This window comes from Denticeps clupeoides, chromosome 2 (genome assembly GCF_900700375.1).
Source record: "Denticeps clupeoides chromosome 2, fDenClu1.1, whole genome shotgun sequence".
Lineage (NCBI taxonomy): Eukaryota > Metazoa > Chordata > Actinopteri > Clupeiformes > Denticipitidae > Denticeps > Denticeps clupeoides.
Window position 1 is genome coordinate 8,784,137 of NC_041708.1, and position 12,099 is coordinate 8,796,235.

At 42.1% G+C, this 12,099-nt stretch overlaps 1 protein-coding gene across 2 annotated transcripts in view; it reads right to left on the minus strand.

The window, feature by feature from the left end:
* Positions 1-3,990: 3,990 nt before the first annotated feature.
* svild (supervillin d) overlaps positions 3,991-12,099 on the minus strand; it is a 41,068-nt gene continuing 32,959 nt past the window's right edge. For both annotated transcript variants that reach the window (XM_028966116.1, XM_028966121.1), the window contains exons 18-29: positions 11,673-11,848; positions 11,105-11,243; positions 10,682-10,982; positions 10,002-10,156; positions 9,441-9,543; positions 9,118-9,325; positions 8,088-8,221; positions 7,108-7,263; positions 6,660-6,803; positions 5,987-6,099; positions 5,086-5,241; positions 3,991-4,566 (exon numbers count right to left, since the gene is read on the minus strand). In XM_028966116.1, the coding sequence (XP_028821949.1) occupies positions 4,480-4,566; positions 5,086-5,241; positions 5,987-6,099; positions 6,660-6,803; positions 7,108-7,263; positions 8,088-8,221; positions 9,118-9,325; positions 9,441-9,543; positions 10,002-10,156; positions 10,682-10,982; positions 11,105-11,243; positions 11,673-11,848 (1,872 nt within the window). In that variant the 3' untranslated portion in view covers positions 3,991-4,479. The remainder of the gene's footprint in view (positions 4,567-5,085; positions 5,242-5,986; positions 6,100-6,659; positions 6,804-7,107; positions 7,264-8,087; positions 8,222-9,117; positions 9,326-9,440; positions 9,544-10,001; positions 10,157-10,681; positions 10,983-11,104; positions 11,244-11,672; positions 11,849-12,099) is intronic.

The window sequence follows — 12,099 nt, forward strand, 5'->3', positions numbered from 1 at the left end:
AAGGCTCAGATTCCAATTTTGATGTCAGATTCTGTTGAGTATATCAGTTGGGTATAACATTGTCAGCACTGGTGCATATTCAAGGCCCTCTGCCATCTGTCTTAATGTGATTTTTTTTAAAGAATCAAATCAATGTAGTTCTCTTACACCATTCTTGCTTTAAGCGTGGGTGTAAAAAAACAGTGTTCTGTGTTCCTTTTTCCATGTTCTAAATGTCCATAGTATATGGAGCTTGACTTTGTTTAGTTTGATGTAGGAAACTCCAGGTCTCTTTTGCCAGAGACCCCAAACTCTTTAAAATATTAAAGAGTTTACGCTTTAATATTTTAATATTGCTGTTGTGACAATGTTAAAACTTAACAGAAAACATGAACTCCTGGAATTAAACTTGTTGATTTAAATACATCATTTCTGATCAAGCTGAGAGAGATTCTGGACCACATGACCAGCCATTATCTGACATCACGCCCCTTAAACAATGAAATAAGGTAATTTTTTTTTAAAGAAATGCCTAAGACATTTCTCTCCCAGTCAAAATTCCCATGTTGATCAAAATACCAGGTTAGACCTAACTGTGGTACAATCTGCCTTTATAAAGGCACAAGCAATTAACTGAACAGATTTGCCAAACTTTAGTCATTGCAGTGCTTTTTAGTTCCTTAGTGAAGCTTCAGTCCCTGCCCAAATTTGTCTATTTTATAATTATACAAAATTATAGAAAAAAAGACTGATTGCTTTGCCTCTTGATAGGTCTGACCTAGAGATTTAATAATCAGCTGAATGAGAGATCAAGACTGAAAACATCAGCCAAGCAAGCCCCAATAGAAACAGCAGGCTTGTGTGCAAGTCGGAAGATGTCTTATCATCACTCCGCATAAAACATTCCAGACCATCTGCCATAGCCTAAACAGTCAGATATGATGTTTGCTTTGTGCAATTTTATCATACCCTGCCGTTTAAATAACTCCATTCCCACCAGCAAAATTGAACCAGTCAAAGTTAATCACAGCTTTGAATGAGTGATCGAGCTACTAGGTGACAAAGCAATCTCTAAAACCACAGGAACATGCTGATGGAGTCGTTTTATTTTAGTCACATTTTATTTTATTGATCATCACAAAGAAATGGCAAGAAGACAATTTAATACAACAATACAAACACAGCCACATACACGGCCAATCAGAGGTGAGTCCCGCCCCTCATGATCCCCCCCCCAGCCCCCATAGGCCATTGTCCAGATATAACCCCCCCTGATTGGCCATGGTCCAGATACTCCTGTACTGACCCGTGTGCGTTACATTACATGCAGTGTTTTCCCACACCTAAGACTGTCTGTTTTATCACCTGACCACGCATTTACCGCCCAAGCCTGAGTAAAATTATAGTTCAAGCCCTTAAAACACTTGCACTTTTAAATGAGCAAAATAGTTGCATTTTTTAATTTTCTGTATGTTTGTTAGTGCAGTCGCAGGTGCTAACTTAATGTTTGCTAACTGAACTGTGGAGACAGTTCAGAGACAAAAAGGCGGACAGACGACACTTTTAAGTTGTTGGTCGAGACCAACCATGTGCAAAAAGGGAAAAAAAGGACTTGAAGTAGGTAAATGGCCATATAGTGAAGTTAGCTGATGATTTGTTGACTTCATCTTTTTTTGTTAAGTACATAACTCCACATGTGTTCATTCATAGTTTTGATGCCTTCAGTGAGACTCTACCAACGTAAATGGTCAAGAAAATAAAGAAAACACATTGAATGAGAAGGTGTGTCCAAACCTTTGGCCTGTACTGTTAAAGTATAAATAAGCAGTATTTAACCATGTGGTATTTTTGCTATCTAGCAAAACAGCAGTGAAGAGCAAAAAATGAAAATACCGGTGGTCTTTTGAAGTTTAAAAAAAAACAAATGTATTTATTTGTGTGTTTATTTATTTATTTAGACAGAGATCTAGGACACTGAGTGCCCAATGCAATAAAACTCCAAAATAACCAAATAGAGTTTAAATGGATTGGTTTTCACTCATGCACTACGTTAATTATATTAGCCTAATATGAAAAAAGATGTTTTAAAGCATTACATCATTAATTGTAACAATTAACCTGTTAATATGTCAAATTTCATAATTCATTAAAAAGTTTTTTGTGTGTTTTTGGGGAGGTGCATGTGTGCATTTTGAGTTGGAATCCGTGATACACCCATAGTTATGTCACTGGTCCAGTTGATACCTGGATTCTGACAGGCTGGTGGATTACTTCCTAACATCAATGACACATTCATAGGTGTCCACAGCATCACCACACCAGCAGGGGACTCTAGGACGCTCAGGCGTCGGTTGAGAGGATGACGATTAAGCCCAGCCCTCCCGTACCTCTGCCCTCGCCAATGCCAAACCCTACCCGGTTTTCACTACCCCAAAGCCACGGTGAAAACTTTTCTTCTGACTCAACTGTGTGCCCCTAACACCACCATGTACCAGCTTCAGAGTCCCTGCACCCAAGCACCTATTCTCTCGCCACTCCAAATGCCCTGATTCCTGTCCAGTACTGCCCAACATGTCTGCTAGTGAGTTAATCTGCGTAACAGCCTGTCAATGGAGCAATAAAGAAACATCTCAATGTCATTTTATCCAGAATAAGAAAAATGGGGGTGAATTATGGTGGATCACTGCTCCATTCTACCTGTTCTGATGATTTTCTCGCTCTCTAATCGGTGCTGGGGGCAGTTTCATCTGTTTCTCACCACAGCAAACCGATTCCCCAGCTCTCACCAGCCATGTCATCTTGTGTGGAGTGAAAATGCTCAAGCACAAAAGCACACAATGGAACCGAACGTCAGCTGGAATTACCTTCAGATATAGGGGAACAATCCAGTTTCCATCAGACGTCCTCGAACTTGATTTTACCCACATTAAAGACACAGACCTACTTTACTTTATTTGAACAAATATATTTTCTCAGCCAGAGGCAATTCATTTAGTTTCTATTATAGAAAGCATCAGGAAAAAAATCCGGACATAATTGATAAAGTGCCTCACCTTGGGGAAATCTCCAAAGCGAGAGAACATAAAAGTGACACAAAACTTGAAACTTAATGCCTTAAGGGTCCAATTCACTTGAATAACTTAAATGGGGGCCCAACAAATAGAGCAAATAAAGACATAAATGTAGTTTTTAAACAGGCTGTTCTTACCTCACATTCCCTCAGGGATATTCTACAGCATGCTATCTTTCTGGATGATCATGGAAAAACATTACTTAGCAACAATGCAAGCACATGCTACATTGAACAATTTTTCATTGCAGAAGGTATTCCTAAATATTTCCGATATCTGATCAGATTTCCCACAGGGCCTTGAAAGCTTCTGAATTTGAAAAAACATCAAGGCCTTGACTCAAGTATACCTGAGTCATCAGCAAGGCAATGAAGACCTCAGTACGGTATTATTAATATTTTACCATACTTGAAAATTCCATAAAGCCTACTACCAATACTCATTATGCCATTCTCAGCTCTGCAACAGTAATTAATCTTGAGCTCTATGTCATGTCTTAATGCCATGATGGGTCCTTGGATTTGGTGGAAAATCTGCCTAGAAAGTTAAAGAAAGATTACAGACCCTATTTTATAAGTGCTGCTAGGTGCAGCACTACGTGTAAAACATGGAGTTGGTTTCCTAGTCTACATTTGAAGCCATCCCCAGGATTTACATACCTAGAAAGAAAGAAAGAACTACAAGAAAGAAACTATCTTGAACAAGAGAAACTAACTACCCCTTTTGCTGGTGTGTTATTATTTTGTCATTTTGTCAAATAAAAAAATTAAAATCCAATCACAGCCCACATGCACACCATTTCCCTTTTCTGCATGATTTTCTTTCAGGTCATTGATTAATCTTTAATACAGTGCCCATTGTGCAACTAGTGACATGCATCCCATCCCCTTCCATTCTTTATACATTCAGATATGCTCAAAGTAACTGCAGATTTAGCAAATTTCATATAATATTGCTTATTTATTTAGTCCAAAAAAAAACAGTAATTAACAGTAAGAACAGGATAAAATGTAATACTATCGCAGTGTTTAGAAGCCTTATAAGCTGTAAACAATGTGTTCGGTATTAAAACAGAAGAATGAATATGCAGTTTACGTTCACGGAGGCAGTTCATTGGACTGGCAGCCTCGGTGCCACACCAGGTATGGAGAGAGGAAACAACGTAACATTTAATGCACTTTTACAGGCAGTTTCCCCCTTTTATCACAGTTTCACAAAGGCAGAGTAAATAAAAAATAATCATAATAATACATATATTTATAGCATAGCTGTATGTATGCAACTTTCCAAAAGGCAGATTAATATAAAAATACTGAGGCTGTACATTTGTTTTACATTAAAATGTAAGTTATATTATAGGAAAAAAATAATGTTGCTCCTCTTCAACCACAAGCAGTGACGAATATACAATAAAGTGTTCCAGATGGATTTAAAAAAGGCCTTTGCTCTTTTTCAGGTTGAGCTGCTTCCAGTGTGGGAGGGAGCTGAACTCTTCCCGCGTCATCTCCAAAACGCACTGAAATCCAGACATACACAGGGTGACAAAGGCAGTTAGTAACACTGATAAATGCCTTTTATCTGACAATAGCCGTCCCTGCCTGCAGTTTCACTCATTTATTTGGCTGTTTGTTTGGCCTCTGATGCTGATTAAACTGTTTCAAAGTTTCCTCCATTTTCAGACAATTAGGCAATGAAAAAAGTCCTCCATTCATGTGGAAGAATGTTAACAGTTGCTGTCAACGGATAAGACACTAATGAACCTGCGCATCTTGTACCCAGTCCTTTGTTCCCCTTAGGCAGAACTCTGGCTTTTCCCCTATTTTTTAATAGTTTCATAACTGCAGGTCTGCATCCTGACCTGAACCAGATGGGACGAAAATATCAGCATTTTAATTGGTTCCGACTCGGGTCAGAATGGGCCTGAACACCTCAGACTAATTTCTGGCTTGGAGACGAGGCTGAGGCTTGTGTAACGCAGGTCTGTAATAGGGCCTGTTTGACAGTGTGACAGAGCAATCTCGTCTAAAGTCGTTACCTGGAAGTCCTGATCGGACAGGTAGACCTCTAGATGAAGTGGGTCGACACCCTCGGGCAGTGGTTTGGAAGTGAGCTCCTCCAGGGAGAACTGGTTCTTACTGAGCTGAGACAGAGCATCCTCTACCAGGATGATTTTATTGCGAGCTCCCTCAGCCTGTGGGCACACACACACACACACACACACACACACATTTATAGCATGAAAATGTACATTTGTTAATGTACAAATATGGAACATGGCCCAACACATCTAACCCTTTAAAACAACCAGAATCAGAACCAAAGACAGTTCTTCTGTAATTTTATTCACTACCTGGGATGTTTTGTAAAGATGTTAAGGGGTTAAACTAGTTTAACCAGAATTACTTATTGAAATTTTCTATGGTTAGAAAAAACCCAATACTCACAACAAATTTGGGTTTGGGCTTTGTATTGAAGGACAACAGGACAACAAATTTGGGTTTGGGCTTTGTATTGAAAACCAGTCCTTTACCCATGGGTTTACTTGGAAACTGAACGTGGAACTGATTTGTAAAAGACACCTTAATAGGTCTGAAGATCTAAGAAACGACCCATATTGAGTATATTGTACATTTTGGCATTGTCTTCACACACACAGCCATTCCTGTCACTCATTCATCGATAATGTCTAGGATGCATTAAAAATGGAATGAGTACCAAATAATACAAAGGAACTGAAGGAAACCAGAGAACCTGAAGAGACTCTAAAAAGACTTGTGTAACATTATATCAGGGCATCTGTCCAAATGGTATTGGTTCTTTACAAAAGAAAAGAAAATAAATGTAAATGTAAAATGAGTGAAGAAATTGGACCTTTCGTGATCAATGATGACTGAAACGTTAACAATATTTGGATATTGCTGCTAATGTTGATGTACCTGCACCGTAATGCTGGGATGGCTCTCCCAGTACGGGAAGATGTTGGTGAATGTGAGCGGCTCTACGCCAGCCAGGATCAGGTACGACTGAGGTGGCCGTCGGGAATTCTTCTCTGAGGGAGAAAAAACAAGCGCCGTGTCTGTCTTTTAAACAGGTTTCGCCCTGACAACTGGTCAAACTGCTCCCCCTGTTGGTAAGGGGACACCAGGTAAGCTAGTGCATGAGCATATTTAATAAAATACTAATGGCTACAGTTTAATCAGATAAAAACGTGTGTATTGGGTATTCCACTGAACTGGAAGTAAAAAACAGGTAACTATAAAAATAAAGCCAAGCCTAACAGCATTCTGTGCTTTAAACTCCTGCAATAACACTGCTGTTAGATACTTCCGGAGAGCAGGACTCTCCATGCAGAATATGACAGATGCAGGGGTGGGACAATAAATCGATCCAGCAATTGATTGCTATGCAGTGACAATTTGTCTAGTATCCAGTATACTGATTATTAAATTGCCTTACACAGAGATTAATGTAATATGATAATAATTTAATATGATATAATGTGATGCCAAGATTTTACCATAGTGTCCCACTGTACAGTACACAAGGTGTCTGTGAAAGACATTTTAAGGACTAGCGCATTTCTGCATTTTTCCTTTGTTGACCCCTGACCTCTGCAGTACTGCAGCACGGTCTCCATGGCGCATTTCCTCTCCATGTCCCAGCGGATCTTGGCGGAGCCGGTGCACTCAGTATCCTCCGGCTGAGCACCCTGCCACAGGTACACTTCCAGCTTGTTATCCAGGAGAAACAGGGCTGGAGAAGGGAAGGGAGAGACAGAAACAATGTGAGCGGCGTTTAGGAGAGGGGTCATTTCAGTGGTTGGGAACGGACATGGACGGTTGCCATGGTGCCAGAGAGGGGCTACTGAACTGAGCAAAGTACCGTCCCCACACACTGCACCCCGGGGCGCCTTTCATGGCTGCCCACTGCTCACCAAGGGCGATGTGTTAAATGCAGAAAACGCATTTCGTTGTGTCACGGTGCTGTGCTACAGCGTTTCACAATGACAATCACTTCACTTTCTTTTAAATTCGTACCTAACTGAGTGTGGCCATACCTGGCTGCGGGACGGAGTAGAGGTTCTCTTGCAGGAACGGCATGGCCATGACCGCTCCAGTCACACGGGCGGGACCGAACTGCTCCTCGCCCACAAAGCTGCCGGCGCTGGCGCTAAGCCGGAACAGACGCGGTGTGAAGCTGTATTTGCCCGGGTCTGCAGGACACACACCACATCAGCGTAGGACTTCCTAATGCCTGTTTAACAAGATCTCAGCTTCTTCACCCCGCACCCACATGAAATCATTTGCTTGACGGTAGTCGTGTCTTAGGATTGAGACACTGGCCAGTGCCAATACATTCAACCCCCCATCAAGCAAGGTTCAGGCACAAATGTACAAATGTCGGATTGGAAATGTAAGCTCTAAAAAGAAAAAAAAATCTCATAACCAGCAGAAAGGTTTGGAGAAGGTCCCTAAGGTATTTAAATAAAGTTTATAAGACAGTGAAATTTTCCCCCCATAAATGTAAAATGATTCTGTATTTCTCTATATTACCCAGTGTTCAAATTTAAGTAAGAACATTTATTTTCACAATCAGTCAGGTATTAACCCCTTTCAGTCCGTTTCATACCCCAAACACTGTTAATGTCTGATCATCAACAATTCAGACACTATTATATATTCTGGTTAAGCTCTAAAATATTGGCAGATGCAGAGCTACGATGGAGTGAACGCTGGTTACACGGCTTCTAATTCAATTATGAAAAATGAACTTCGGATGAATTTCTGAACGCCAGGTTTATCAGTATGGCCTTGAAAATTATTTGATTGGTCGGTGTTCTCCCTTATACTCTTCTCTGAAAAATGAAATATGATTAGCGGATGAGACCCATCTCATTAGCGCCACGATTAGCAGAGCCCTTCGTAAATCAGGTGATAATTGGACACGAGGTGACCTCATCTGTGCTGCGACTCGACGCTGCTGCTGTGAGTGGAGTGAAATGGGTGGGTTGGGGACAGGGAGGGACAATCTCTGTACCTTGCAGCATGCAGTCATAAGCTTTCCGCTCCTGCTGACCCAACACTCTCCAGAACTCTTTTGGCTCGGCGCCTTCGTCCACTTCCTGCACCTTCACGGAGCTGTTGCTGTTCAAGCCGAATTCAGGAGGGCACCTGAGGCACAGAAATGCAATCTTTTCATTTGAATCATCTTGTCTATATATTTGGAACGCATCAGTACATCAGCCACATTAGTATCGGCTGAGATGTTGATTTCTGTGGTCTATATTTCATCTGTTGTGCCTTATTAATTTTATACTGGTTCAAAAGAATATATGCCTGTGTCACAAAGGGGAGAATTGATAGTAAAACTGCACTGTTTGAATTAAAACATAAATAACCTTAAACAACAAAATAATTTTAATCAGGCAAACAGACAGTAAAATATTAGTATTGGCATCTATATCACATCTGAATTAACCCAATGCCATTTACAACTGAACTGCAAAAAAGTATACAGTTTTATAGTCTTTCAGTCCACTGTGTGAAGAGAAAGGAGCATTGTGGGAAGCTCACAACTGAAACAGAAGGTAATCCCCAAAAATGAATGGTCCTGACAGGAAGTTTGGACTGCCCAGTGAAACAAATGTGTGATTTACATTTACAGCATTTATCAGACGCCCTTATCCAGAGCCAATCAGTAGTTACAGGGACAGTCCCCCCCTGGAGACACTCAGGGTTAAGTGTCTTGCTCAGGGACACAATGGTAGTAAGTGGGATTTGAACCTGGGTCTTCTGGTTCATAGGCGAGTGTGTTAACCCACTAGGCTACTACCACCCTTGATAGTAGCCTCACAGGAACCATTCAATTATAACCAATTTAACTTTCACCATTCATTCACAATGGAGCCTCTTAACAGTAAAGCTGTAGTACAATTCTGGCTGTGTATATATACAATCAATCAATCAATCAATCAATCAATCAATCAATCAGTCTGTCTGTCTGTCTGTCTGTCTGTCTGTCTGTCTGTCTGTCTGTCTGTCAGATGGAACTCACTCCTGGTACTCACGTCTCGGTGAGGTGCTTCACTGCTCTTTTGCCCACCTCCCGGGCCCCGGGGTGGGCCTTGCAGCCATGCCACAGATAAAGCTGCCCGACGTGAGCCCCCAGCAGCACGAGACTGGCACGAGAGCGCAGGCTGGCGCAGGAGCACTCCACCTCCACGAGGTACGCCTCTACTGCAGCTTCACCCCTCACACAGAACAAACGCCAGCCCCCTGCAACACACGCAAAAACATTACACTGCAGCTATGATGCATGTACTATTACATAAAGATTAGTCTAATTGCATCTGCTCCTCAAACAAACGTAAGTGTTTGTGAGTGTTTGTACCTGTATTGCTGCCGCAGTCCTCCCTGCTGCCACGGTGGATGGTCAGCCCCCCCTGGAAGAGCTGCAGGAAGCAGGCAGGCTCCTTTCCCTGAGCAACCAGCACCTGCAGACCAACAAGCAAAAACAGGGCCACTCCGCAACCGACATAATCCACAGAGCAAACATGCGGCAGCATGATCAATACATCCAGAGGTGCAATCAATCAACATGACACGTTCTGGAAGTGAAATTTGCATGCTTTACCACCACACGATACTGGCCAGAACATAAGACAACGCCCCCTTTTTACGAGACTATTTAATCAAAATACTGTGTTTTGTGCCACCTACCAGTCTTGCATGACAGGCCCCAAATACTGTATTTGTTGCCGTCTATTGGTATTGGATCACAGGTCCAAACTATAGGATTCTGTGCCATCTACCCGTCTTGCATCAAAGGCCCAACTATTGTATCTACCAATATTGTATCACCGGCTCCAAATATTGTATTTGGTGCCATCTACCGGTATTGCATCATGTCCGTATCTTTAAAACCAGCCCAGTCTGTACGTCTGAAATGTACCTGTGACCCTCGATGGCTGCCCAGCTCCACGGTCATTAAAGCGGATGTGCCCCGCCCACTGGCGCTCGAATGACGCCCCTGCCAGAAGAAACAGGCTGTGCGCTCTCTGCCTGGACCGGCGCTGCTCAGCTCGCCAGGTTTCTGTCTCTTCCCCACTGCACATGAGCACAAACATGAGAAGATCTTTGTGAAGATTTCCCACCCCAGAGCTCCAAATAAGTGAACATGAACGAAACAAATCTACGTCGAGGAGATTTTGCTGCATATGAAGAGGGAGTTGGACTGCACCATTTCAGCTTAATTTCATCTTAATTGTATTATGGTTAACAAAATGTCCAACATCTGAGCAGAATTTGAAAAATGGTCTGGTAGTGTGGGAAGAATTTAAGGTTTTAAATAATAAATAAAGTGAAGTGATTGTCACATGTGATACACAGCAGCACAGCACACGATGCACACAGTGAAATTTGTCCTCTGCATTTAACCCATCACCCTGAGTGAGTGGGAAGCCATGACAGGCACCCGGGGAGCAGTGTGTGGTGACGGTGCTTTGCTCAGTGGCACCTTGGCGGATCGGGATTTTTAACCGGCAACCTTATGATTACGGGGCTACTTCCTTAACCGCTAGGCCACCACTGCCCTTCGCAAGGTCACAGAAGATCAGATTACAACTCTCTCACCTACACTGGTGATGGAATACTTCCATCGGATGACGTATGTGTCGCCCTCGTGCAGCTGGCCTACACTCTCGGCCGGGATCTCAAAGTCGTCAAACTCCCGAATGTGCCACGCATCCACAGCTACAGTGGCCAGCTCCGCCCGCCGGCCGTCATCGCCGCTGATTAAGCCGTAGCCGCGCTGAACGTCCACACCCTCCAGAACGGTCTTTACTGGTGCCCCCCCCTCTTCCATCAGAGTGGTGACATCACATGGCCGAAGGTCCGAGGACTCACGTGGTGAGGTGGGTACCGGAGTATGAGCCTGAGGAAAAAACAGAGTTCTCCACTCATCCTCTACCAAAACTAGAATATATGATACATATATGATATAACACAATATTAGTCTAAATATTGTTTGTATATCACATGGTGGCATTTTTGCACCTTGATTTCGTCCACTGCAGTATCTTCTTTTGCAACTTTTCTTTCGGACCAGTCTAGAAACTTCTCTCTGAACAGTGCTGTTTCGTTGTGCTCAGAAAGCCGGCCAAACAAAGCCCAACTGGGCCGACCCTCTCCTTGTCTGATGTCACACACACGCACACAGACACACACACAAGCCTGTATTATAATAGTTCATAAAAATATCTAAAATTGCAAAATAAATAATAAAAAAATGTGTGTGTAGTGTAGCAAAACACATAATTTCTATCACTTTTAATCTGGACACTAGAGGGAAGCAGTGCTCCATGCTCTGTACATTTTCTAAATCACAAATATTATGGAAAAACAGAAAGCTTAAATATCTCTAAGTGAAACCTTTTAGATCCAATTTAGCTTTTTATTATTCTGTGAATTAGAAAATTTTTTAAATAAATTAATAAAACATTACACACTAAACTCCACTGTTCTCTTAGTAAGAGTTGCGTTCATACATGATAATATAGTTATTAGTTATTTCATAACCAGGAGCAACTCAATCAGGGCCAGAGGCAATCAAATTCAAACTCACCGGGGGAGGTCTACATTGGCTGAGGAGGGATCAAAGGGGTGGACACCGCAATTGGTATAATCGTAGGCCCCGCCCCAAAGCTGTTTGGCAAGCTGCACAGCCACCTTCCTGTCACTCAGGGGCACATCCTTCCCGTGCCACACGTACACCTCAGCGCCGAAGTCAAACACGAGGACCTGCAGGAGGTAGGAGGACAGATAGACACATGTGGTTTTAAGCCTACGGCTTCCCCTGAAAAGGATAAAAGCTCCCCTGAACATTTGGAAGCAGCTCTACATGACACTGCTGTCTCACAGCTCATGTTGTATCATAATGCACATTAAAATAACTGAAATGAACAAATTCAAAATATTAAATGGAAAATTTTTTTGTTATTATTTAGATAAATTTTATTTGTATACGAAGATGTATATTGTATTTACGTTAT